Source organism: Gavia stellata, chromosome 2 (genome assembly GCF_030936135.1).
Source record: "Gavia stellata isolate bGavSte3 chromosome 2, bGavSte3.hap2, whole genome shotgun sequence".
In the NCBI taxonomy this organism is placed as follows: Eukaryota; Metazoa; Chordata; class Aves; order Gaviiformes; family Gaviidae; genus Gavia; species Gavia stellata.
Window position 1 is genome coordinate 50805512 of NC_082595.1, and position 27811 is coordinate 50833322.

General features: G+C 38.8%; 1 protein-coding gene across 1 annotated transcript in view; it reads left to right on the top strand.

The window, feature by feature from the left end:
* MOXD1 (monooxygenase DBH like 1) overlaps nucleotides 1–26860 on the top strand; it is a 50370-nt gene extending 23510 nt beyond the window's left edge. Inside the window, exons 5-12 of the mRNA XM_059835768.1 lie at nucleotides 7985–8164; nucleotides 10468–10570; nucleotides 13678–13844; nucleotides 15293–15484; nucleotides 18303–18362; nucleotides 20324–20466; nucleotides 23822–23990; nucleotides 26699–26860. Of these exons, the coding sequence (XP_059691751.1) occupies nucleotides 7985–8164; nucleotides 10468–10570; nucleotides 13678–13844; nucleotides 15293–15484; nucleotides 18303–18362; nucleotides 20324–20466; nucleotides 23822–23990; nucleotides 26699–26860 (1176 nt within the window). The remainder of the gene's footprint in view (nucleotides 1–7984; nucleotides 8165–10467; nucleotides 10571–13677; nucleotides 13845–15292; nucleotides 15485–18302; nucleotides 18363–20323; nucleotides 20467–23821; nucleotides 23991–26698) is intronic.
* The last annotated feature ends 951 nt before the right edge of the window (nucleotides 26861–27811 follow it).

Here is a 27811-nt window from a genome sequence, read left to right on the forward strand (position 1 = left end):
AGTAATGATGTTGCTGATTAATTGCCAATTAATTCTGCTTGGTGTGTGTCAACTGTGCTGAGAGACTATGGCCGTACCGAATACCGCAACCACTCTGCCGGTGTTTCTGCTGCTTAGGAGTGCAGTGAGTGTATTGCCAGGAAGCGTAACCAAGTGAAACATGTTTTTTCTTGACCTGAACTTTTTATCAGATTGCTCCTCAGGGTTATACATTTTAACTGTTACTAAATGCATTATCTTAAATCTTCAGACATACCTCAGGCAGAAACAATGTTTTATGAATATTTCTTTGAGGTATGCTTCTTTTGGATTTAGTATAAATTACTGCATGCCTTTAAAGTCTGAAACTCTTTATGAGTGGCGGAGTTCGAGGTGATTAATTAGGAATAAGAACTAAGGAATGGACTTGATGGCAGAGGAAACAAGAAGCCCTAAACCCATCTCTAGTTCTCATTCTAAAATGTTTGGGTTTATTGGTTAAAATATTTAAGTTGTTCTGGACACTGACTTATAGAAATTCTGGATGTACAGTGTAATCACTAACATTTCTTTAATTATAGTAATATGTGGGGATGGAAGGATTTGTGTGAATTTAGATACATAGCCTTCTCCCCAAGCTAACAGTGCAGCAACAGTAACTTTTACCTGAAAGTAGATATTCTTCTTTTCCAATAAAAATTCTGCAGCTTAAAACGGGGGGATGGTAATTACTTCTTAATGTGGTATACTAATAAAACTTAAATAAGAGCCTTCATTGAACAATGCAGTCACTGAGTAAACAATTCCTTTCTTCTTTACACCAAGAACAGGAAATATCTGTGCTTTGAATAAGGTTTTCCATTCATGTGGTAAGGACTTTTTCTCCACAGTGATTTAGAATTTTTGTTACATGTTTTAAAGCATTCCCAAAACCAGTTAAACCCAAATGCCAGTGATAAATAAATAGCTTAAATAAATAAATAAACAAGTCAGCACTGTTACTTCAACTTGGGATTATGTCCTGCATTTGAATCTCACTTTGGAAAAAAACAAAACTTCCACACATATTAAGGATGAATCATGCAAATTTAAATGCCTTAAGTTGTATGGAACCTCTGTTTTTGGTCGGGAAAATTTCCATCCTCCAAGGAAACCTTACCTAATCACATTATGAGGTTGGGGGTGGGGATGGTTGCTGTTGCCTGGCCCTTTTTCTCATCTCCACCTCTTCTGTATTAAAATACAAGCAGCTAAATATGTCACTAACTACACAGGTTATGTTTTCCTCCAGCTTGAAGATGTGAAAAATGTGTATGAAAATAATTTGGATGAACATTTTTATGTTTGAAAGACAATTCAAGTTAAGCAGTAATGCTCCCTGTTGTCCATAGATGACTGTCAGTGAACCAGAAGCAGTGGCTTAGCTCTGCCTCCTGCAATTCACTCACCAAAATAGACACCTTTTTAAGTAAGCAGCACAGTATAAACTCAGAAGCACTTGGAACAGAGAGCGATTTAAGGGCTTTGTTAGTAATGAAGTCTGAATTTAGGATCTGGATTGTACAGTGAGAAAACCAGAAATGGGCACTTAGCTGTGTACATGCAACTGATGATAGGGCTGATCTCAGGAAAGATTACGGCAGCTCCTCTATGCCAGGCTGCAGTCAGTTGAGTACTGGAGATAACTCTTTCAGCCCTACTGTTCTGTGGCATTAATTTAATGCGTTCTGACAGATGGGGTGGGGTGGGGGAGCTGGGAGGGCAGTCCCTGCCTGACCCCGGGATGCCTGAACTCCAGGCTGAAAGTCAGTAGCAGATTAGTGTCCAAGACGTGACACTGGCCTGGGCAGGCTTTTCTCCTGACATGAGATAGCTGTTAGGTTGTTAGGGTTAAAATCCTGGTCTGCCCTGGAGTCATGGACTTAAACATCTACCCCAGCTCAGAGGTATATTTCCAGCTCTTGGGTTTTTACTCAGCGCACCTCTGGGTTGTGTGCAAGAAGCAACGCTAGGCAGAAAAATGACTTGTGTTTTCCTTTCAGAAAATTTATATGAAAATAAAACTATATTGCTATTGAGTTTTTTTCTGGAACACATGGAGTTTTTTGCTGAAAAAGACCCAACTTTATTAAGCCAAATATTCTAAGTATTTGCTTTTCTGAAGGAAAATCTAAAACCTTAAAAGAGATGTCTTAGATAAATATTTGTTCATTCCACAACTACATTTTTGAAAAGCAAAAAAAAATCAGAAAAAATCTTGATGATTCCTAATAAGATGACATCGTGTCTGCCTTTGAAGAGTTTTTCTAAGTCAGACAAGTATTTTAATATATGTACATGGTACATATTTGTGAAAGAGGTACAAAGACCAGAGTAATCAGTAAGAAGGTAAATAGTTCTTCCCCAGTATAGAAAGCAGAGACCCTAAAACTTGGTCTTCTGCTACAAAAATACTCTCAAGGAAACTCAGCCAGTACTCACTTTCACAACCATCACGTTTTGGTCTGAGTTAATCGGGGACATGGCAAGCTCATATAAATAAAATAACCAACCACAGGCTGGAAACTCTCTTAGATGCAACAGTGCCAGGAGAAAATCTTGTGTCAAATTTTTGCTCTCATTTTTGATATTACAGAATAATGTTTTTTCCCTATGTCGCCACCGGCTACATAAACGAGGTGTTGTGTAAGGCTGTGGCCTTATTTGGAGTAATTTATATGGCAATATACCATCCCATAGCATCTTTAAAATGTAAGATTAAGTTGACGCTACCTTTCGAGACGGAAAAAATAAAATAATGGTTTTCATTGACATTTCAATGTAGAAGCATCACTGCAACAAGATAAAAAACCTGTGACCATTTTCATATATAAAAATAAATTCAGCATTTTGTTTTCTGAAGTTCAGTTGGCTATGTTTTCTAAGAGGGACACTATGGGGAGGCTATGGATATAGTTTACTAACTTTCATCATTTGCACAACCAAGCATGAAGAACAAACCACAGCTGTTAACATCAAAGAAAGCAAAGTAAATAAAAAGGGAGGAAAACAGGAATAAGCAAGAAAGACTTGCAGGTTTCTGGAGATATTTTCCCTTGCAGGGAATCTAACTTCTTGGACCATTTGAGCTGTTTGCGTTTTCATCCTGTTTAATACATTGTACATTAGTGTCTTGAGCCTGCTTATCAGCAGCTTGAGATGCAAGGCTCTATTATGTTACAATTTTGGCTTGTTTTTTTAAGAAACAAAGACACGTGGTGTGTTCAGTTTGTGCAGTAGGTAAAGGGAAAATAGGAGGTAGAGAAGAGAGGAAGACAAATTGAAGCTGAATAACCTGGCAGTGGCAGATATAAGCATTTTGTTTGTTCATGTGATGTCAGCCTGTTGACTAGAATAGAGTTTCTATTAAATTAACAGGTGGGAAGCACATGTCTTATCTGTATTAACTCACTTGATAATAAATGGAGAATTTGTTTGTTATATTCTTTGAAAGACAGTATTTTGAGAAGTGTTAAGAGATACAGTATGATGAAAGGAGCTCTGTAAAACCTCTTAACCTGTCCAACGAACACAGGTCATGCTAATCCAACACCATAACCTTAACCCATACTTTAGACTGCAGAAGGCAGTGTCTTCATTTTGCATTTGAATGTGGTGTATTTTAAATGCCTCTATCTCTGGAAACCCTGATTTGATGTGGTGGTGGATTATAGTGCATCTATTATTTTTTATCTCTGTTAGTGGGAGTCAGGTAGGTTCATATATGTCAATGTGCTCAGTTAGAAAGATCTTTCACCCAAGCTTTCAAGAAAGGTAGAGAAGATGCAGAAAGTAAGTCATCATGAATAATAAAACAGGAGCTTCTTTCTGTGGGTTTTGTGAAAAGCAGGGGAGATCATGTCTTGTTGCATGCACTTGTTTTTTGCAGTCCCAAACGCTTTCAGCATTTTGATGTAGGGTGGGTATAGGGCTTTTGTTCTTCTAGCCTCTGGCAGTTAGGAAATGTCAAGCAGAAAATGCACTTTGCCTGCAGGGGAAGAAGTCACTGAGGTGCCCCGGTGGTGCAGTATCTCTGCAGGCTTATTCATGACATGGCAAAGAGATGAACCCTGACAGCTGGGTCTTCCTTGCATGTCAGCAACAGAAAAAGCACCACAGATGAGCCTCAAAGAATCAGGCAAAATGGGGAAAATAGGTAGTTACATGCATATTCCCTTTCAGTCTCCTTTCAGCCTCTTTCTTGACTCCCCTGGCTAACAAGATGTGGGTAGGAATTAGCAAGGAAAGGGGAAGGAACTACGTTTCAAAGTCACAGGTTTCCTCATAATTATTGAAAGTGAAGGGTGGATTCCCATTTTCACTGCAGCCCATCTGTATTACTCAAGTTATTGGTGGCTGCAAGTGTCATTTGGGAGTTCCCTTAAACTATGAGAACAGAGTAAACAAGGCTATGTATAAATAAGAATCCAAATAAAAAATTAGTTGCTCACTTAAATCTGCAGAGTTTGTTGACTATTATGTACTATGTCTACTTTTATCACATTTTTTCTGTATTTAAGTCCTTTGCCCTAATTTACCACAATAAATTACTATCTTTTCGTAAGTATTTTAAAGTTGCACTATTTCTCGAGACAAATTAGCAAGACAGTCATGGGGACTTTTCAGGGTTGGTCCACTATTATTGAGACTGGAGACCTGCAACAGTAGAACTTAGCTTAGCTTAGCTTTCAGTTGTGTGATTTGGGGATTAAAGGCTGTCAAAGAACCAAAAACTTAATGCTTAAAAAATTCAAATAGTTAGAGACTTTGAATGTGTGCATTAAACAGTCCATGTTTTAAAAATGAATGCCTATAGTTAGGGATCAAGACACACACCACAGGTCTTTGGTTCTTAAAAAAACCAAGGCTGATAAAGGGTTGTTAAAATAGGAATAACCTTATAGAAAAGAGCCCTTTCAAATTGTGTTATCATACATCGGGACTGCAAGTACTCTGGAAACCAGGCCACCCTGATCTAGATATTTAATTGTAGGTACCTGCTCTAGCAACTAATTTTACATCTGGGACTACTTTTGTGTGCATTTAAATGCATTAGTGGTTTGCTGAATTTGGCCCCATATTTGAAGAACTCGGTCATTGTTCATCATTGTTTGTAAGGCTGGCCAGAAAACAAGAATTTTGTTTATTTGGAAAAAAAATGAAGTTTTCAGAATTCTGTTCAGTTTGGAGCAAACTAAGCTGTACAGATGCTCTTTGTGGAAAGTGGGGGAGGAAGAGGGAGGCAGCCTACACAACCAATTTACTCTATAAGCTAAAATAGCAAATAGCTGAGTAACTAGGGCAGCACTTACCTGGGATGCTGAATGGCATGTTTAAATCCCTACTCCAGTTAATCACCACAATAGAGAATCGAATCATATTTCTTAATTTTCTTTTCTGCTGAAGTTATTCTAGTAAGTAAATACAGTTAGCTATTCATTGGATGAGAGAAAGGGAACCCAACATGTCTAGGGGGTCTGGTCCTCTTCCTTCTCTCGTTTCAGTCAGAAATGATGCTGTGATCTTTCGGGAGCTGGCCATTAAAATATTTCCACACGTTTCTGGGAAATGAACTATTTATAGTTAATGAGATTTTCCTAAGATTTTTGTTAATAAATTTTTTGACCACTCCTAATAGTTTCTTTTTTTCTCTATTTGTTTAAAAGAGGAGAGAGAAAGGTGGCACCTCTTTAACCAAGTTGTAATAAAAATGTGTAAAAAGTGTAACTTCACTGCTGCTTTTCATTATTTATTTGTGCATCTGAAGAACATAAATTGTCCTACAAGATGCACTGGAAAGATGCTTAAGGGTTTGTTCTAGTTTGTTTTTTTTTCTTTTCTTCAGTAAAGAAAGCAGAACAAACCTACTTTTTGAAGTGCTGTTTTGTTTAGGTAACCGACACTAAGAAAGCGATGACAGGATGTGAGTTTCTAATTTTGGTGATGTCCCATTGTTTTAAGGGGAAGTTGGTTTTGAAGTAGCGATTGTAAGCACAGCAGGTGTGGGGATCTTGTAGCAGCAGGCAGAACTATCACATGTTGGGACAAAAATACTCTTTTTTCTTGGTAGATATAGTGATAATATTCCCATAACCATTTCCTTGAGTAACCTATATGTTATGTGGAGCTTCTGAATTATTGAGATACATACTGCTATTTAGTTATAAGCTGCCACAATATGAGTGTGTTTTCATTCTGCAGTATTTGGATAAATATGCAGGTATATGATGGAGCAGAGGGAAGAAGCAACATCAAGCTGAAATGGATTTCTGAATCTTTGTCAGTCAGTCTGATATATTTGGGAATAAATTCTTATCTGATGGGGAAACTGACTCTTACTGCCTTCAAAAATACCTTCTACTTCCATAGTACAGTAATTCATGATGATGGTAACGCTAACTGAAATAGGGATTACTGAGAACAGTATAGATGATCTTTTGTGAAGTATTTCAGTCTTGCCGTCAGAACAAAACTTTGGTGCGTCCGTGTAAATTGGCATCCTTCCATTGACTTCTAAGTGCAGTGAAGTGGGTGGTTTTTGGTTGTGCACTTCTTGGGCAGACATGCAGGTACTCAGCAGCAGCTGGACTCCCTGAGAACCCAGCTTCAATGGTATTTTGCAGATTCATATCAGTGAGGGTGGTCTTGATATGCACAGGCTCTGGTTGCTTCTTCCTGCCCTTCCTCTTTTGTAATTGGTTTAGTGGTTTGAACAAAGTGCAAAGAAATAAATTTTTGATATCAATATTGTGCTGACAATATTTTAATAAGGTAATAAACTGTTCTTGCTTACCCTGTTCTGGTCCTCTGGTAGCTGGGGTTCCTGTGGTTGCAAAACAAATGGATGCAAAGTTAGGATGTATATAAATTTTTTGCCTGTTTAAAATACTTTCTCTTTCCTAATATTAAAAGACAATACTGCACAACACCCTACATCTTAAGATTTGCATTGCGAAAGCTTTACTTTTCTTGTGAAAAATTAATATTTATCTTATTCAACTTGAAGGTGGATATCATAGAATGGGATACAATCTTTGAAAGCAAAAGCAAGGGAAAAGCTCCTTTCATTTTAATACTGTTTTCTATATGCTGCTATTTTGTGGAATATCATCTTTCTGAAAAGCAAAATAATTTTTTTCAGAAGTATTCATGTTTGCCCCAGGGATGTCATATCTGACAGAGATGATTTAACATCATCCATCCAAATAGAGAGTGAACACTCTTACATGGGAAAAAAATCATTTCAGCCTACCCTGAAGTTCGGTGGTCAAATTATACTGGGGGCACCCGGGCACCCCTGAGAGCCCTCCAGCTCATCACTGCCATAAACAGGCTGGACCACCCAACCTCTCAGGAATGACTTCATGTTAATAAAGTCTTTACAACTGAGCAGATTGTAAAATAATTCTAATTTCTTGTAGATGTCAAAAAAATTTGAAAGTCCATCTTGAGCTGCTAAGGAATGTGGGGTATACCTCCAGGCTCACCCTAGATGTACAGAATCTATGGGCAGCTCTAGTTTGAAATAGCACAAAAGAGACAGTAACAGGGATGAAAAGTTCTGAGTAGTTCAGATACCAAGCTGGTTTAGCTGAACAGACTTTCAGCTGGTTTATATCCCCTCCATGCTGGAATGTGGCTGAACAAGATTGGGCAGGGAGAAAGAAAAGTGACAGTGCAAGATGAGTGGGAGAAGAGAGAACAAGACAAATGGCAACAGAGGTTTTGTCAAGACACAGAATTTTCTTCCTGTCCCCCTTTGATGCACTAGAGCAATGACATTTTTAATGCTTGGGGTTGCAGAGTGCTGAAGTAACATTGCAACCTAACTACAATCTAACATCAAGTTTCCTCTTTTAAAATAAATGCACCATATAATTTTTAGTTCTGTCTGCATACCTGGATTGAAATAGTCACATCTGAGATGTGTTTTCTTTCTTTTTCTTTTTCATTTTAACATTGACAGGTTGAGCCATTGATCCAGAAAGGCCATGAGAATCTGGTGCACCATATCCTGCTCTACCAGTGCAGCAGCAATTTGAATGACAGTGTGCTGGACTACGGGCATGAGTGCTACCACCCCAACATGCCAGACTCTTTTCTTACATGTGAGACGGTCATTTTTGCTTGGGCCATTGGAGGAGAGGTAGGATGAATGGCTGTCTGGCATGGTTCATCAGTGGGGTTTTAGGAGGGTGTGTATCATAATGAAGCTTCTTCCTAGTATTTTAGTGATTACTTAATCTGTCTGGTTTTAAGGGTATGCAATCACAATCCCTAAATGCCTCACCAGTAAGTCCTCAGCTTCTTATTGGCCTCTTAAATATGAAATGCAATGAACATCCTGAGTGACAAGCTAAAAGTAATGAAAATAGTATAGAGAGAGTTGATACATTAGGGGAAGAAAGATGACTTGGGAGCATGGAAGTCTGTTGCCGTATCAGCTTGGCCCATCTGAGATGGAAATACACTGCCTCCAGCAATGACCAATATCTATTACCTGTGGAGAATGACAGAAAGAAAAGCAAGTCTTTGTAGGTGACTGCATAAAAGACACGGAGGCAAGATTTTCCAAATGAAGTTAGGCATAGATTTAATTCAGTTTGTGCCTTACCAGGACCTGGTTACAGTGTTGCCCCATTCAGGCATATCATTCTGAAGTTTCCTACCCAGCCCAAAGAGACATCATTTCACTGTAGGCGTGATTCTGTGTCAGTGCACAGCCAGCAAAAGGACCACTTTGCTCATGGCAATGGGGCATATCTGCAGAAAACACAGTCTCTGATGCCGTGTTGACCCCAGGCTGTGTTTTCGGCTTATTTCATATGTTAATTTAGGCTGCAGTTAATGCTTTCAGCTGACATAAGGCAGCATTACTGCTAAAAGAATCCCACCCCTTCTTTACCCCCTTGATTCACCCTGTGCCCACACAAACGATGGTGTGGGCACAGAGAAGGACTGGGGTGATGATAGTTTCTGGAGCCTTTGTTTGCCAGACTGCAGTCCAAAACCGTCTTTGAGTGCTGCAGTATGAGGAAGCCAGAGCTGCTACATGGACCCATCAAAAGAAGTTTAATCCACTGTGAGCATTATCCCTGATGTATGCTTTGTGCATTTTCGCCATCAGCTATGCTCTGACCTAGTATTTGTACTTTCAACTGTCTTAATCTAAGTGAAATAAAAAACTCATATAAATAAGTTATCATTTGACGAGCACTATGGAGGCTTTTGCAATGATGATCCTGTTGTTAAAGATCTGTAGAGAGGAATCTGGCAGATCTGGGTTACATTCAGGTTTACTGGACTACTCACTTCACTTACTTCAGTTTACCTTTACATAGAATGGAGGTGATAATATTTATTACTATATACTACGATTAATTCATTAATGTCCATCAAGTATCAGAAAGCTGGGATCTCAAATTGCACATTTCAGAAAGTTATAATCTCAAATTGCATATAAAATATTAGCTGTAGACTGTAAAACAATGCAGATTCATTCCTATAAAAATGAATTTGGTAAATGAGTTCACTTAGAATATACTGGTATTTCAGTTTGAATCAGAAGTGAGCTTTTGAAGTAAATCTCCTGGTTATCCCCACTTACCAAGCTCTGTTTATCATCATGAGTGGTTTGAGAACTTGCACAGCCCCCTTTGGGATGAAGTTAAACTGAACATGCAGGGGTGAACCCAGCACCTCCCAGCAATAAATGGGGTCTAACCAGAGCTTGTCCAAAGGAGCATCGTTTGGGGACAGTGGGTCCAGCACAAGCTGTTGCACTGTACAGAGCTATTTCTTTTGCACTACATGGCTTGCTAATGTAAATGTTGCCATGAAGATCATCTTTATTATTCATATAATTCTGCTTAGAATGCAGTGATTTCTGCAGGAAAAACAATCTAATTACATACAACCTTAGTATTCCCTGGAAGTTACTGTTTTTAGAAACTGGGAACATTTAAAATGTAGATTCACTTTTTCATAAGGGTTTTATTGTCAGATTAACTGCTTGATCTTGCAATGTTTATACATTTAAAATGGAATTTTCCTTTCCTGCTCAAGCAATAAATACAGGATAACTAATCATAAGATCACAGGATAATGGAGGCTGGAAGGGACCTCAGGAAGCCTCTAGTCCAGCCTCCTACTCAAAGCAGGGTCAGGGGTGAGGTCAGACCAGTTTGCTCAGGGCTTTATCCTCTAGAAAACATAGGCTCTATTATTTTATATTGACATAGTTATTTATTTAGTGCATTGAGTATATAATAAATATATTATGCCACAATGCCATGTTCAGAAAGTTTTAAAAGAAGTTACCTTTGTAAATTTTATCATTAATATGTTTCTATCATTGCAAAAAAAAAAAGTAGATGTATTTATAAAAAGAAATTAACTCTTAACCATGGCAAAAACACCATACCTCTATATGCATGTGTTGATTTCCAGGGCTTCACCTACCCTCCTCATGTTGGCTTATCCATTGGCACAGCAGCTGACCCTCAGTTCGTTCTTATGGAGGTGCATTATGACAATCCATCATACACAGAAGGTTTGTACCCTCACACTCTTTAAAACATGCAAGATGATTGGAAAATGTACTAGACACAAGCGTTTCTCATTGCATTGCATGGCAAACAGGGCAAATAAATATAAAGCTGAGGCTTATTTTTCCCTGCTAAACAGTTCCTCATTCCCAGTGTTTTTCTCACTGCACTCAAAGGCTAAACCTGAAGTCAGTACGAGATTCAGATATACAAATAAAGAGTTGTGGGCCAGTTGAATACACCTCCTTTTATCACTACATTCTTCATGCTATCTCTGTCTCCTTTCCTTTTGCTGGGAAATCCAATCAGACTGAGAGAGAGCAGCACAGCACCCAGACTGTGAGACAGCAACACAGGGAATGAGCCTTTTATTCTTTTTTTTTAGTAATTTTTTTAAGACATCTACCTGACCTGTGGGCAGTTTCTGAAGGTGAAGTATAAACTCAGTTTGCTAGACCATTCACTGGGTAAAAGCAGTTTATCTTAAAAGATAAGCTTTTCATTTATAATGGTGGTTTTTAATCTTTCTAAAATTCATTTACATTTAGAAGAAGCAAAAGGAAGAAACCAGGAAAATCTAGGGAACTTTGAAGCTGACTTTTGGAAAGATACTTTTTTGTTCTGAAACAAAAGTTTATTCAGCTACTGTACCTGAGAATGTCCTGGTGATTACTATATATGAACTGAGTAAAATCCAGGCAGTGCAGTGTACTGGCCTTTCTTTACACCCTCATGTGTTTAAATAAAATCCTCTGTGTGGGTTATGATGTTCTGTCTTACTGTTATTTCCTCTCTTCGTCGTCTTCTAGATGAACTATCTCAAAATTATTTTATTTAATGACAGACTCTCGCCTTTCAGCATGCACATTTGTGTGGGATACAATAAACTTCATTTGCATCCTTGAAGTTACATGCTTTTCCATCAAATGTTACCTGAAAGCCTGAGAAGTCGCATGCAGAAAAACTGTTTCCAAATTGGTTGTGTCCCTAAATTCACTATTTTATTTTCATCAGCTGTGCTGTATGATACAGCTGTGCTGCATGATGTAGTTCAAGTAGCACATACTAAAACTGGGAATCTATAATGTTTCATTTCCTTTTTAAGCAACGGGGACAATTTTGCCTTCTTGGGACAGTTCCAGGTGAACACACGCTCTCGACAAAGACCTGGGAAAATTCAGGTAGCATAGACAGAGCAGAGAGTCTGTAATCAGGTCATGTTTCTCTCCCTGACATGGTATAAGATCATGCCAAGAGTGGGAGGGAGTAGACCTGGGTGCTCCCAATGCTTCGGGTGGGGGCACACGAGTCCTCCTGACACAGCACCCAACCTGCCAGCGAGTCACCTTCGTTTTCCTGTTTCGGGATCTGGAGTTTCCCATCTTGGGTCTCGCAGTTAAAGGCTGCATTGTTAGCCTCGCATTGTGATCTGGGGTAATGTTTTCCTACGTGACTCAGACTGGTAGTCAGCATTGGCTCCCAGTTAGACTCAAAAATGTTTGAACTGCTCCTAACTTGGCTGGTTTTGAATGTTTCTGAAATCCTTAACATTCACTTTTAATTGGAAAGGTGGCCTCTTTTGAGATTGTTTATCAAAGACTCTTACATATCATAAAAATTTCTGGCATTTAGATGTTAGCAACAAGCTTGAAGGGGAACTACCACAAAGGAAAAATTCAGGTTGATGAGATTGTACAGTTAGCTTCAGAAAGGGGATGAGTATGGATTCCCAAACACATGAAAATTGGGATGTTGTGGGACAGTATATATCACCCAAAATGCCATGATTCGTATATTGCAGAATGTCTCATAGTTGATTAACACTCTTAATTGGCTATGCATAGTTCATAGCCTTTGTTCCTTAATAACGATATACTACTCTCTCTTAGGTATTTTAGTGACTGGGTAACTTAGTCCTTGCTCTGCCCCTCTGTCATTTGCTTATCTTAAAATAGCCTGCTGATTTCATGTTGATGTAAAATTTGGTTTCAAGCACTGCTCTGTCTGTTACGTTTTTTAGAAGACCAATATAGGTCACCAGGAAGCCTCTTACCTTCTCTGAGATGCTTGATAGGTTTTTTGCATTTTTAATTTTCAAAGCTGGAATTTGAAAAGGGACAACAAAGAAGGTAAGAAATGAGCTAGTAGAATGTAGGGCTTGTGCAACACAAATTAATCTTTGTTTTTTGCTTGTATCTTTCCTAATAAAAATGGCTAATACAAGAGAAATAATTATAAGCAGTTAGATGACAGAGGCAACAAAAATTCTGAGTAGATACGCAAACAAACGCATACGGCTAAGCATTTAAATGAATTAAATAGATTCATATAATTTTGACTCTTAAAAACATCAACCTTTTTACATCTGGCTTTGGGTCCTTAAACTACTTTTTGAAATCAAGAGAAGTCCTTGAGTGAGTGCAGCATTAAAATCCTATGTAGTTCTCTTGTCTGTTTTACTCAAAGTGCTAGTATTATCTTCAAGTTTGGGATTTAGGAAGCCAATTTTCATATGTTTAGTTGATGCTCTCTTAATTGGAGAGATTGCAAAAGGGATGTATTTGTTCGTCTGAAGTATGCTGTAATGCGACAGGCCATCCAAAACAAAGGAAAGATATAATTAATGCTAGGGCACAAGGTGAAGGAATACATAAATTCACTAGTAGAAGACAACACACGGCTTGAAAATTTTAGAGGAAAAAAACCCACAACAACTTTAAACATTTCATTTGAAAATCATACATGGCACCTTTTGAGGTCTTATTATTTCCTTGCATTGTTTGCTCTGCCTGTTATCTACCTTCTTTTCTCTGAGGTCCATGTTGGATAACTTAGCAGAAGGGACACAGGGGCTGTGGGCAGCACGTATTTTTCATTCATATCTGAACACCACAGATATCAACATACCATGTTTAACAACCCTCCTGTGGGCTGTCCCTTTTTATTACTTCCTGCATATGGTTTGACTCATTTCCAGGTTATTGAGGTTGATTCCTTGATTTTGATGTAAAAAACTCAGGACAAGCCTTGAAAAATGTGAAACAATTGGATTTTTAAATTTTTTTTTTAATACTGATTTACAGCCATGGCTGACTCTGTTCTTTTGTTGCAGGTTTGATAGATAACTCTGGTCTGAGGCTAATTTATACTTCAGTTTTAAGGAAATACGATGCTGGGGTAATTGAAGCTGGTCTTTGGGTCAGCCTCTTCCACAATATCCCACCGGGCATGCCTGAATTTGTGTCAGAGGGTCACTGCACACTGGAATGTCTGGAAGAGGTATGTCTCCTGCACAAATCCATTGGTTTTCATTTTTAGAAATCGTTTTGGACAGCCTCTTTAACTTCTTGGGAAGATTGATAGTTAATGGTTAAAGACGTGAGCAAAGGCATTAGCTGCACACTGCCCTCCAGAATGTTGAGTCTTTTTGATCCAGGCATTTGGGGTGCTCAGGATGTTTTACTGATATGAGTAATTCTGGATGACACAGTGCTTGCGATGATTTAATTGTGTGTTCAATATATAAGCATACATTGCTTTCCATGGCAAAGCTATTAAAAAAACCTCTGGAACAGCTAGCCCAGAAAAAATGTTGAGAGAGACTAATTAAAGATCTGTGCATGTGCAAAAGGCTCCTAATAGTGAAGTGAAAGTGTGAAAGGTATTCTTAGACCAACCACAGAAACTAAAGACCTGAACAGGTTTTGTTGTATGGCCCAAAGTACGAAGTTATGCATTCATTAAACACTTGGTTTCATTAAGATAATTTAAATATCTCTACAGATAATGGAAGCATTGTCTAAGATCTGTGATTAAGATATCATGGGAGATTCTCATGTACTTTGTCATCTATAGGGAAAGGCTGAATCAATGTCTGCTTTTTATGATGTGGTTTGGAGTGAACAGCAAATTAGATATGGAATTTAGGTTTGTTCTTGTTGGTGTTAAATGTTGCATATTATCATAGCATATTTCAGCCTAAAAACACTTGAGTAATCTCTTATCATGAGGTTTCTGACCTTGAGGCTGTACTTGAAAGGTATTGCGATAACAGATTATTTGTAGATTGGGCTCTGAACAAGAATCAAAAAGTTTAGCATACCAGAATTTCAGACCTGTAGATCTCAGCTAGAATGGGAGTGATGTCAGAGTTGTGTCAATTTGGAAAAGTTTGTTTTAAAATGTTTTTGACCTGCAAAAAGTTTCAGGTGTAAACCTACAGTATTTCACTACCAGTTTACTTGAAGATGGAAAGTAGAGCATATTATAATTACAGCCTCTTAATTTAAAGTGCTTCTCTTGGCACAGTAGTGATGATAACGTCATTCATAACTGCATAGAAATTCTTTTTCACAATAAACATCCACATTCAGCAGTATTGGCCAATAGCAGTAAAATAATTTGCAGGTTTTAGTATAATAACCTTGAAAGTCTTAATCTATTGAGAATTATTGGCAGTCCAGTTGATTTGCATAAAAACTATGTGCATTATGAGTCAAAACATGTTTTTATTAAAAAAAAAACCACAGAAAATACCCTAGCCTTTTTTGTATATAAAACCTTAATTTCACATACAGATTTGTTTTTGCTCCAGACTGCATTTTGCTGTAAACTGAGGGAATGTAAAATGCATTTACTAATATATTTTTACTCTGTTTGTACATTGCATTACATTACATATTACATTGCATCTGGACACACTGGTGGTGTTGCTTTCCACTGGCCAGGCTCTAGGTGCTGAGAGACCTGCTGGGATTCACGTGTTTGCGGTACTTCTTCATGCTCATCTTGCTGGCAGAGCTATCAGGATGCGCCACTTCCACAACGGCGAGGAGCAGAAACTGCTGGCTTACGACGATGAGTTTGACTTCAACTTCCAGGAGTTTCAGTATCTGAAAGAAGAAAGAACCATATTGCCGGTATGACACTCTTAATTCTTTCCCTGAAAGTGTTTAAGAGATCGTGTGCCTAACATTTACTCACATTTAGGATTAATTTTGCTACAGAATTGCTTGAATGTTTTGTTAATTTTTCCACTTACCGCAGAGTGGTTACTGCATTAAAGTGGCAGTGCCTCAGGAGTGTCCACCCAATTCGTTACAGAACTGGCTTGGCCCATCAGTTCAAGTTATTCTTTGAGTGTGTTTGGTGTCCACAGTTACTTGATTTGAACTTTACTGTCATAAATGTTTGAACAAAGCAGATTATAAAATCACATGTGTGCCTGGTTGTGCCATCTTTGTACATCCAGCCAGCTGAAGAATAGGACCACCACTGTGTAGCTTTATGGAGCTGTTGGAACCAAATAGCACATCCTGAGTATTCGCACACAGCAAGTATCCAGCCTCGCAAACATGTCCACAAATCAGTCAAGCCTTCTGTTTGTTTCATATTTATATTTGTTGTTGGGAGTAAAACTCTGTGCTCATGTTCCACATGAGGTTTCACTGAGTAAACAAAACCTTTTGGAAGAAGAAATAGTGCAATTCTATCTGCTGTTCTTGTGAGAATAGTGTAATATGCCTTTTAGAAAAATCCCAGCTGCAATTATATTATAAAGCAGTAGCTATCCATAGGTATTGCATGAAAAGAGTCTATATTTATTTGGATGAGTCACTCATTTAAAAGTTATTCACTCAACCTTTGTTAGTTCCAGCTGACATCTATTTTTGAAGTTTTGGCCTGAGGACAGAAAGTTTAATGCTGCAGAAGGAGAGAATAACTATAATAATTTAAGGTTGGGTGTTCCAGATCTGTCCAGCAGAGCAGCTGGAGATGTGCCAGTCAGGGTGCATGTGTACAAGCCCGTTAATTCATGGAACTGGTAAGATGCAAAATATAGAACAACTGGATTTTGTTTATGATTGGCGCCAGTAAGGGAAAGAGAGCTGAAAAGACCATTGCAACGCCTGAACTTCAAGTATGATCAGGAGCCCCATGGTTTAAACTTCCAGGCTTCTCTTCAAGTCCCTTCCTCTCTTATGTCTCTTCTCCCACACTGGGATACTTTGATATTTGTCCTTTAAAGGCAAGAAGCTAAAATGCTAACTTTCTCATTTAATTTCTACAGCAAAACCTGGATGTTCAGGTGCAGTATTTACTCTTTGAAGTCCAACTGCTTGTACTCCACAGGGACTTCAAAGACAAACTGGTTGTTACCTCCTCCAGGAAAGAAGTGTTGAAGGGTTTAGGAAGAGGGCTGGCAGAAGATGACAGGTTTGCAGAGAAAGCCTGTAATATTTTTAGGAAAATCCATGCAGATTATAGAGAAAGGCCTCTTAAAATTCAAGAACAAAAGGGAGTAGACAGCAGAAAGACTAAAAGAGGTATTTGATAGTATCAGCAACTTAAAAAAGATGGCTTGAGTAGAAGCTGGAATTCTTTCTCTGAAGTGAGCCTTCTTCATGCCTTTTATTGTTTTCATCTTATGCAAAACTACCAGTACAGCTTTACATACATAACTCTGGTGAGATTCGGACCACAGTCTAATCAATTAACCAATAATATTAAAAATTTCCGTAGAAGTTCTTGTTATTCTCTCCTTCTGCGAGTTCTTCCAAGGGTTTATCCTTCTTTCAGCTCGTGGAGTCCAGGTTATTTGTTTTCTTCGTGTACTAGCACTCTTTTCTGAATTTGGAAGCAAAAGATCTAATCTCACAGAAGGAACACTCTTAGTGAATGTTATCCAGTCCGTAAGCCACGAGAGCCAGAGACCTCATTGGTGGGAACCAACATATTCCTGCTGGGAGCAGCGAAGCTGTGCCAGTACACACTGCTTCAGAAAGCTCTGTCTCCATTTGGCTGACACAAGGCTGACGCACCTTCTTCCAGCAGCCCGGAGTATAGTTAGCACTAGCATTCATCTGGCAATGGTACAGCCTGCAGGAAAGGAGAAATTCTCCACGTTTGAAGATGATCTGATTTTTTCAGGGAAGATTAATACAATGAGTGATAAGGGAAGATGATGATACAAAAAAATGAACCAAAGCAAATAAACCTCTGGCATCCTTGTGATATGAAGTTCCCCCAAAACACCAGATTTTTGACGTCTGTCTATGCTCATCAATATTTTAATTTCCACTTGATGATCATGGTGATTTTGAGATTTATATTTGATCAGGTACTGGGCATAAAGGTACTACCAAACTGTAGATCAGTTTGTCAAGACAGCAAAAAGTTAAATGTATGTACTTGAGAAGGTAAGTATTCAGCCTTTCCCATACATATCTGTCAATATAGTTAAGTTTTTGCCTGCCACTCCTCTACTCCCAGGCTTGGCAGATAAATAGTTGTTATTGTGATGTGGAAAACCTTCTTTTCCTCATTTGGCAAGTATTTCTATTGAAGTTGGCAGGATAAATTAGCCTGGGGAAAGCTATCCAAAGTAGCACTGGAAGAGTTTTGGAGCAAGTATCATGTGTATACATTGTCTGCATATATAATTTTCCTGACAATAGGATTATAACTGAGCACCTCCATTGCGATTTAAAAAAAACCAGACCAGACTTTTAATCAGACTCATTTTAAGTCCATGGGGGATCCCTGAGGATCTGGGATAATATGAACGCCAAGTGCCAAGGCCTTAGCATACACCAATTACCTAATCCTTTGCTCTTTCAGAAAGTTGTATCCACTGCTCTGATCTTTATTTCTTAAGTGTTTGCTGTCATCTGTGGTTACCTGAAGCTGGTGATGATAAACTTCAGAACTGTGAACTTCCTAAATCTTGTGTTTCAGGGGGATAATTTAATCACAGAATGTCACTACAGTACTGTGGACCGAATTCGCATGACATGGGTAAGAAAAGTTTTAATGGATGAAAATAAATACACAGATAATATTGGGGACTAGTCTTTTTCATAAAATGCTGTTAAAAAGTGTGAACTTACTTGCTAATGCCTGTGTGCACATAATTATGTATTATCTTTCCTTTCATAGATTCTTCAGTTTTAAAGTCATCAGGACTATTATGATCATAGTCTGATCTCTTGCATAAGACATTCAAATGACCAGTTTATAAAAATAAGCAAGCCAGCTCATAAAAGGTCTTTAAAAATCAAACTTCGGCTAGTATAAGGAGTTCTTTCTTCATAACATGTATTAACATGCAAATTCTGCATATCCTAATGAATTATTTTTATGAACTTGTTACGCATTTTCCCCCAAAGTTGTATTTGCCAGTTCTTACGTATTGATTTTTACTTATGCCGTGACCAAGATGGGACTGCTTGCTTTTGTGCCTAACATAGAACCCAGGCAGAATGCAGGTCCTTCAGGCTGGGAGGAGTAGGCTGGGCAGAGTGAGCCTCTGTGCATTACCTTTCTCACGCGGCAGGTTTTCCAGTGGCAGGGACCCTCCTGGACAGCTGCTGCCCCTGGGGTGGTGCAGGAGGAGCCCAGGCATGAGGAGCGGCTGTGCCACAGCCCTGGGTGCATGTCCACGGCAGCAGACAAGGCAGGGCCATGGCCAGGGGGTGAGCACCCCCTTTGAAGTCGAGGGGTTCCGGCTCAGGTTTGGCACGTGGCAATGCACAGTCTCCCAGAGGCAGCCTTTTAGGTTAGCAGAGGCCAGGTGCCGGCCATTGCGATGTAGCCACTTGGTTTTGGAGGTGAAGCAAATTCGGTTGTTGGGACATGAGCTGGACTGTGCCAGCTGGCTGCGATGCCAGAAAGTAATGCCAGACCCACTAAGTTTATGGGAGGGACATAGCTGCCAGCACCCAGCCTTCGCCAGGGGCTGAACCCGCTTCCTTGGGAGGGGCTGGATCCAGACCTCTGGGAGGTGAGACCTGAGAGGTTTCTGCTCGGCAAGGAAAACCTGGTCCTGGCATCCAGAGCTCTCGCACAGGGATACCTCTCCCTGAATCATACCTTGCTTGTAGGTGCACGCAATAGGTGTGTAAAGAAAAGCAAAAGAGTGAGAATGTAGGCTTTTGAGTTTTTGTCCTATTTTCCTGTGTGGTGACCTCACTAGCGCTTGGCCCTTGGTTTGTGCGTTTGTCGTTTCCATTCCGATTCCTGTGGTTCTGTGAGATTTGTGGACCTGTTCCCAGATGGGATTTAGGAACGTGCAGCTCATAATCTTGTCCATATTTACCAAGATTAATTTTAAATTAGTTGTTTGCCCCATGGCTTTCAGTGGAAGACTGTTTAAGAGGCTGTTTCTTCTGCTGGCTAAAAATATTGAATCTAATTAATTATTTTATAGTTAGTGCTCATTTGTTCTTGAGTCAACATTATCTGTTAACTTAAAGAGTAAGAAAGAAAAGAGTTATTTATCTGCATATGTACTTACAAGGAGAGTCCATATAGATATATATTCCATCCTGGCCTCCATTTTACTAGGCAAAGCTCATTTAATTTCTTATTAAACAGTCTAATTATCCTACCAGGTTTTTTCTACATCTGCTCCACTTTGAAGCCCTTTTTCTGAAACATGATAGATATAAGTACCTTGGAGACAGCTGAAAATAAACCTGAACTTCTCAGATAGTACTCTTCAACATAATAGGAATCTTATATTTTTGATAGCTGTTCTTTCTGACATCTTTTAAGTTCAGGAGCTATTGCTTGAGCTTGCAGTGTATTTTGTAATTAATTATGTAATAACTTCTTGCTACTTGATAACCTAATGTGCAAGGTAAACCTGTTGAGTTGGGCCTCCTGATACACATTTCATTAGCATATAAATGCTAATGTGTGTTTTTATCTGTGGGATTCCAATGCTATCTCGATTAAAAGAAAAATCCCGTTTTCAGGGTGGTCTGAGCACCAGGAATGAAATGTGCCTGTCGTATCTGCTCTACTACCCAAGAATCAACCTCACCCGATGTGCAAGTATTCCAGATATAATGGAACAACTCCAGTTCATCGGTGTTAAGGAAATCTATAGACCAGTCAGGCAAGTAAAATGTTTATGAATATAGGTAGCACCTCTGTTTCTGTCTGTGGGTCATTTTTATACAACCTTTATTTCTTTCTGGTAGTGCAACATGTTGCAGGGTCACTCATGCCACTTCTTTTCGGTCAATACGCTGTGCTGCTACTTATTTCTCCTGACTAATTATTTTGCATCCTTTTTTTTAATAAAAAGGCAGTTTCTTCTATTAAAGAAGTAATATTTCTCACAACAGGTTTTTTTTCACTGCAACCATCTGTAAAAACACTATGTATCAATGTCATATCAATGTTTCAAATCTATCAATTTATCAAAACATATCAGTGCTTCACATGTGTAGAGATAATTTTGAAAAAGGAGTTTGGGAGCATGGGTATTGAATTATCCTGGGTAGATTTTTAGTCAGTAATTCTGCTGAAGTCAATCGATGCAACCAGATCCTAGAACTGTTGCTCACATATAGAGCTGTCTTGGTGACACTGACAAAAATGCACAAAAGGAGAAGAAGTTGTAAGTAAGTTAGACAGGAAATTGAGGGATTGAGAGAATATTAAATTGTTCATAGTAAAAGATAAATGGTAGATAAGCACCATGATGGAGAGAAATGAGAGAATGGAGGCTTTGGAAGAATAACAAGTCAGAGGATGATATGCAAGGTAAACAGAGAGAAAAACATGGAACCAGTGGTAGGAATCTAGCCAAGAGGAAGAAAAGAGCTTTTTAGGTGAACTGTTGGCTGCAGGGGCTTGCCATTCTGTGCAAAGACACTGTCTCCCAAGTCTTGGACTCCTGCTGTTCAGGGAAGCAGGACACTTCACATTTTTGAGATATCAGTCCACGTTGGAAAGAAAAACCCCTAGCTCATTCACCAATTTTTCTTCCTAGTAAAAATAACGCACAAGAATCTGAATATTTGCCTGCTGCTCAGCTCCAAAGGGGTAATATAATTTTGTTGTAAGATCTGTCTACTTCAGTGCTCCACAAATATTAAATATCCCCTCCATGAATGGTGGGAGGTGGGGGCTGTTACCATTTAGGCAACTCAGGATCTATAATAACCACCGTGAAGGTCCATTCAATTCAGCTGGCATCTGACTGCTGGGGTAAACCACAGACTGGTGAATTTTAAACAAGGTGTTACAGCTTCTCAGGTAAGTCAGCGGAAGTCTTGCTGTCTTTTATCATGAGAGTCCTCGGCAAGAACAAAATGCTTCCCAGTGTGTTGTTGGATCTGACTTTTCTGCCCTTCAGTGTCAGTGGGATGGCCTGCACAGCAATATTGCTCACTAAGAGCAAGAGTGATTTCCAGAATCTAACATAAAATTTAAATTTTGGTAGGTGATGGGAGGAAGCACACTATAGATAGGATAAATGTGTGTGAATGTATAAAAAACAATAAATAGCATATTTCAGTATTTAAGTGTTCCTTACAGTGCTTAAAATGAAAGCATCTCAATAGCAGTGGAAGTGATTGTAAACAGAGTGAGAGCAGTCTAAAGAGGAAAGTTCCCAAATGAATGAAATGCCAAAAAATAATAAACAATAGAAAGTAGAATGCATTATTAGTGGTGAAAGGTGAATTACATTTGTATTATTAGTTGCACTAAACTAAGGTAATAGTAAGATTTTAAAATAAAATGGGTAGACTAATAGTCTAGACAAATAGACATTTGGATTTTAAAAGTTGTCTTTCCTTACACAGTTTATCTTAACAAAACCATATAAAACTGTTATTGCAAAGTAATTTGATGTACAGGCTTACTGCTCTTAGTTCTGAAATTTATATCCAAGAGAGAAGAGTTTGAAGAAAGTCACAATGCAATCAATGTCTACTCCATTTTCCACACTATTTCTATTTACAATCTCTTTTAATACTGGGAGAACACAGTTTCTAAATTAGTCCTAGCTAAAAGAGTCTTTCTGAGCTTCGAAAGAAAATATTCTAACAAATGTATGCTCTCTTGAGTGTTCATTCATGATAACTGTACTTAAGGAAAAAAATGCATATTTGGCCTGGGGAAATAAAGTTGTTTTGAATAGAGTAAGTATGCAGACTGTCTGCCACAAATGGAATAGTAATTAGAAGAAGAGATTATTAATGCCTCTAGTATTTATGACCTAATCCACAATTCTTGTTTCATTAAGCTCTGTCAGCCTAAGGATATGTGACTTGATATTCATCTCTCTTGTGTCAGTCTTACACTGGAACTGCTTCACTGACTCCTCTAAACTCTCTCTTGACTTACACATAAAGGGAAACAGGATCAAGGGACTGTGGCTCACTTTAAAACTCTTTTTTTCCTCAGTCTGGTGGCACAGACAGTGGTATAAATCATGAGGAGCTGAGATGAAAGCAATTGGGCCACAATAGTGTAAAATTGTTGCTTGATTAAAATTATGTCCTCTGTGCCTAGATGTTGAGTAGAGCAGAACTTTGGCATAGGCAACACTTTACCTAAAGCAAAAACTTATCCTGTCCACCATGTTGTTTCCATTCATCCCAGTAGAGTCAAACAAGGAGAAAGCAAGAGCAATGGAAAAAGTTTTCTTTAGCTGGTTTTTTTTATTTTCCTTCATTACTATTTTTGACTTTTCTTTACTGAATGAAAAGAAATCTCATTCCTTCCCTTTCCACATCTTTGGCTAGTGGGGAATGGGATCGGCCCCACTTGTTCATGGGAGGATTCCCACATTTGGGCAAATAGTCAAATCTCTTCGAGCAGCACAGCAGATCTCTATCCCACCCCTGGCCAAAAGTTCCCTTGCAGTCAGCATGTAGGGACATGCCAAAAGGCAATGTCCACAACACCAGATACTCCCTCTTGATCTTCTGGTACTGCTGCCAACCAGTGCACGTTACAGCAACTCCTGTGCTAGGCTGAGTTTTGACCTATTATCTGAGTTATGACCAGAGTTTGGCAGAGCCGTCTGGAAGCAGCTTTCTAATGACAAACCTTTCTTTACAACACTGTCTGCCAAGCCTAGTAGAGGGTATGGCTTTTGTTTTGTTTTTTTGAGAAGTTACAGCATAAGATCTGTTTTGCATTGTATGTGTATTCAGTTTGTAGATCAGAAAGCAGCAATGTAATTCTTTTTCTTAATTAAAATCCTTCATTTCTAAAAGCATGTGGCAGGAAGTCCTAAACTGCTGACAAACTTTCGTAAGTCTGTTAAAGTCAATGAAACTGCATCAGTTTTCAGTAGCAAAGAACTTAGCTGAGAACGTGAGTTAGGCATAATATACATGTTAATAGTACATGTGTTTTTCTGAGTAGATTCTCCAAAAGCTTTTCCTCATCAGTTCCCACTTGATGGTATTTATCTATTTTTTAAAATCTATTTATTTATTTTTCTTTAGGACTTGGCCTTTCATTATCAAGAGTCCTAAGCAATATAAAAACCTGTCTTTTATGGATGCAATGAACAAATTCAAATGGTCCAGATCGGAGGGTCTCTCCTATAATGAACTTGTGCTTAAACTACCAGTGAACGTGAGATGTTCAAAAACAGATAATGCAGAATGGTCGGTAAGTCTAAGTGTTGAAAAGGAGGCCACAACGCCATGAAACAAATGTGATTTACTGTGCTTCATTGCATATGTATAAGTACCTGGTTATAGGTCTTCATACTGTTTACATGGCTATATTGCATTTGCATACAATAACAAATGATAAGAATGTTTTCCTCAATGCGTTCACCTAACTTGAGTTCTAAAAGTATTTAAAAAGAATAGAAAAGTGGGACCTTTGCTCAGCATTTGGGATCAGTAATAGGGGTATGGAGTCTTTCAGTGTGTCTGGGACTGATCAGAGAGTAACCATATGGGTCCAGATTAGGTGACCAAGATAGAAAGCTGTTTTCCCTTGGCTGCCTCCATTGTCAGGGACTTACGTCATGGTCTTGTGATGGATGATTCAAAATCCCTAAATCAGGTTTCTTCTCTGAGTCACTCCGTAGGGGGAAGCTTATTGACTGCATAAGGAAGCCTCAAGAATCCAAGTTCTTAACTCAGGCATCTAGACTACTTAAAGTTATACAAGGACTCTCTTGCTTTTTTGTTGGTCTTGTGTCTTAGAGATGTCTATAGTATTGGACCAAAAAAAGCACATTTTGATTGTCTGGTTTTTTGCGCACCTTTAGAAGATTTTATCTTCTATAGTTTTCCTTGCCCAATTCTTTTGATGAAAAAAACTGGAAGATAAAAAATAATTCCCCAGTAATTTCTTATTTATTCTAAATGTCTACTGGTATTTTAACAGGACTGCTGGGAAAAGCTGTCATCTTTAGTGTTGGTGTGTGTTTATAAAGAACTACTAGTGCATGTAGTATCAACCCTGAAGGAGATGCTGAAAAATATATATTGCTCCTTGAAATCCTTTACAGAGTCCAAATTCAAGACTCCATTTTACTTTTTTGAGCTTTTCTGCTCAGAAGGGGAGATGGTCTCATTGTACTGGCTTATCTCCTACCATGATTTTAGGGCAGCCTAACAGAGCTGATACCAGGTACTACTGATGAAATACTTCCTAGGAAAGGACCTTTGCCTCATTCTCCTCACCCTGCAAAACAGCCCACACTGCCTCATAGTGGGTCACACAGTGCTTTCAGGTCGTGGAGCAATTGCCCTTCCTGCAGCGGTGTTCTTGGGTCTTTCCAACATTGATCAGATTGTTCTGCCCATGGGATGTCAATGAAATACTGTGTGCTATGAGTAATCAAAGAGGTTCTGTTTTTTTCTAATATTTGTCCCACTGCAGACCTTCTGTGAAAAGTAGTTATTGACAGTACATGTGACTATTCACCAGTTTTGGTTAAACTTCTTGATCTTTTCAACTGCTGGCCAGTAGCAGCTGCGTAGCCACTCTTTCACTGATTATTTGTCAGAGTACAAGTTAAGATGATGAAAAGCACACAGAAATTTTATCAGGAGGGGATAGGCTTCTTTTTTTGAATGGTATGCTTTCTGGGAAATGCTGTTCCCCTTTATCTTACAGGATGAAGGAACAATACCTACAACTTGAAGAATGTAGTCAAAGAGTGAGCTCACTGGAACTGGGAGTGCTCAGTTCTTCCTTCTAACCATAGTTTCCTATTTCAAATGACTAGGGCATATCCATCAAAGCTAAGATTAGGCCTCTTTCCCTTCCCTTCCCCTCCCTTATTAGTGATATTACAGTAAATTGGCCATCCCCATCAAAATCAAAATCAAGAACAGATTTAGCCTGAATGGCCAAACAATCAGTGAGTTGTTACAAGAAGGAAAAAACTTGAAGCAGAGGAAGTGAGTTGAAAATACTTTCATCCTTCTGTAGGGATGGTCCCTTGATCAGTTCTAGCTTTGTGTTGTGTTTGCTAAGATTAAGTCAATATTTAGATTTTCTTTTCTGCAGTGCAGGATAATTGCATCATGGAAAAAAAACCCAAAGCAAGCACATGCTGTGCAGGCGGGCATTCAAACTTTCAAAAATGTTTGTGTCCAGGGGCTCACTTTTTGCATAGCTTCTTTTCTTTTATGTGTAGAGAGTACATTTAGGAAAAGCACAGCCAAGCAGTGTACCCAGATCTCTCCAATTTCATGTCAAAGCCACAACAGGCAGGTAGTTATGTCTAACTCCACAAAAATTGCACTGAGTTCTAAGGGAAGAGCAAAAAATGCTCCATATACAGAAATAATGACACTGCTGTAGGTGGCCCTGCTTGAGCAGGGACATTGGACCAGATGACCTCCAGAGATTCCTTCCAACCTCAACCACTCTGTGATTCTGTGAAATGAATGTGTGCACAACTAACTGCCTTGTACATGCAAGTGTAAGCCTTGTATGTACAAATGAACGCGTTCAAATATCATCCAATATCCTTATAGCACTGTAACACTGTAAACTTCCATTTTTATCTGCCAGAAAGATGAAAACGAAACCCAAACCAACCAAATAGTCCCACAAAACAAAATAAGGTCATACAAATCAACCAACAAAAGCCTAACCTCTCTTCACTGGAGAGGATGCCAGTGTGTACAGCTGTTCCCGAGATGAGAACAATGGATGAGCACATTGATCACTTGGCATGCGTTATATTAATATTTTTACTGAGCTTGATGTCCTCACAGTAAGAGTCACAACCCCAGTACAAAACTAACAATAGATTCTCATGCAAGCTGCCAGCTAGTTAGAGAGCAAAATACAGATTTCTAATCTTATGTGGCAAAACTGATCATTTTTTATTATCTTAATTGCAGATCCAAGGCATGACAGCTTTACCCCCTGAAATAGAGAGACCATACAAGACAGAACCAGTAATATGCAGCTCATCTTCCTGTTTACATTGCAGTTTATTCCTCACCCTGTTTGTTGTACATGTCACAGCCAGTACCATAGGAAATATTGGGCCCTTTGTATAATAATTTTTATTCATTTGTGTTCTGTATGCCATGCAAGTTCTGATGTGTTTGCACTGTTGCTATTGTAGATTTATTTTTTTACATATTAATAAACTAAATTTGCCAGTTCAAAATAAAATGTGTGCTTCCTCTGAAAACTGTGGGGTTTTGGTTTTCAATGTAAAGTGTGTATAAAACACAGTAGGTACACTGGCATGTTGCATATTGAAATCTTTTCCCATACCATTTTGTTACACTTTGTCCTGGCTCTTTCACGTGGTGTTTTCAAAACCAACTATGTATATGGGTAAAATTAATAAACTAAAAGCAACTTAGTTAACCATATTCAACCTGGTGTGTGCTGTGTTATTTTGTCTTGGTTCTTGACATCTGCAGGTTACGAAATCATTGTTGTATGGACAGGTCTTGCGGACATGTATTTGGACATGTCTGACTGACACCTGCCATAAAGCTACAGGAAGGATTCCTTCAGGAAGGACATTTCTGGGAGCAACACACTACAAACAGTCTCCTCTTCTGAGGAAGCGAGCACTATGGGTGTGAAAGGGATGAAAATTTGGGCAAAACCCCAAATCTCCCCATAGTGATTCCTATACAAGTCCTTCAACTCGGCAGGGATTTCTCTCCCCCTTTTCTGTTCTTTATCTCTTCCCCAGTCCCTGGCAATTGAACGTGTTTCTTTTGTATTAAGGTATTTATTTATTAAGGAGAGTAAATTTTTGGTGAGGGGTAGGCACGGCATGGCTAGATTTGATCTGGATAGCAGTAGCAATAAAGATCTATCTCACAGCCAGGCTCTGGCACGCACAGGGAACTGGAATATGAGCCTGCCAGGAGCTATTGTTAGCGCATGCCGAGCATCACAATATGCCAAACTGTTGATTAAGAGGTTATTTTTGTGTCCCATGTGTATGACTTTTTATTTATTTGTTTATTTATTTGGAAATCTGC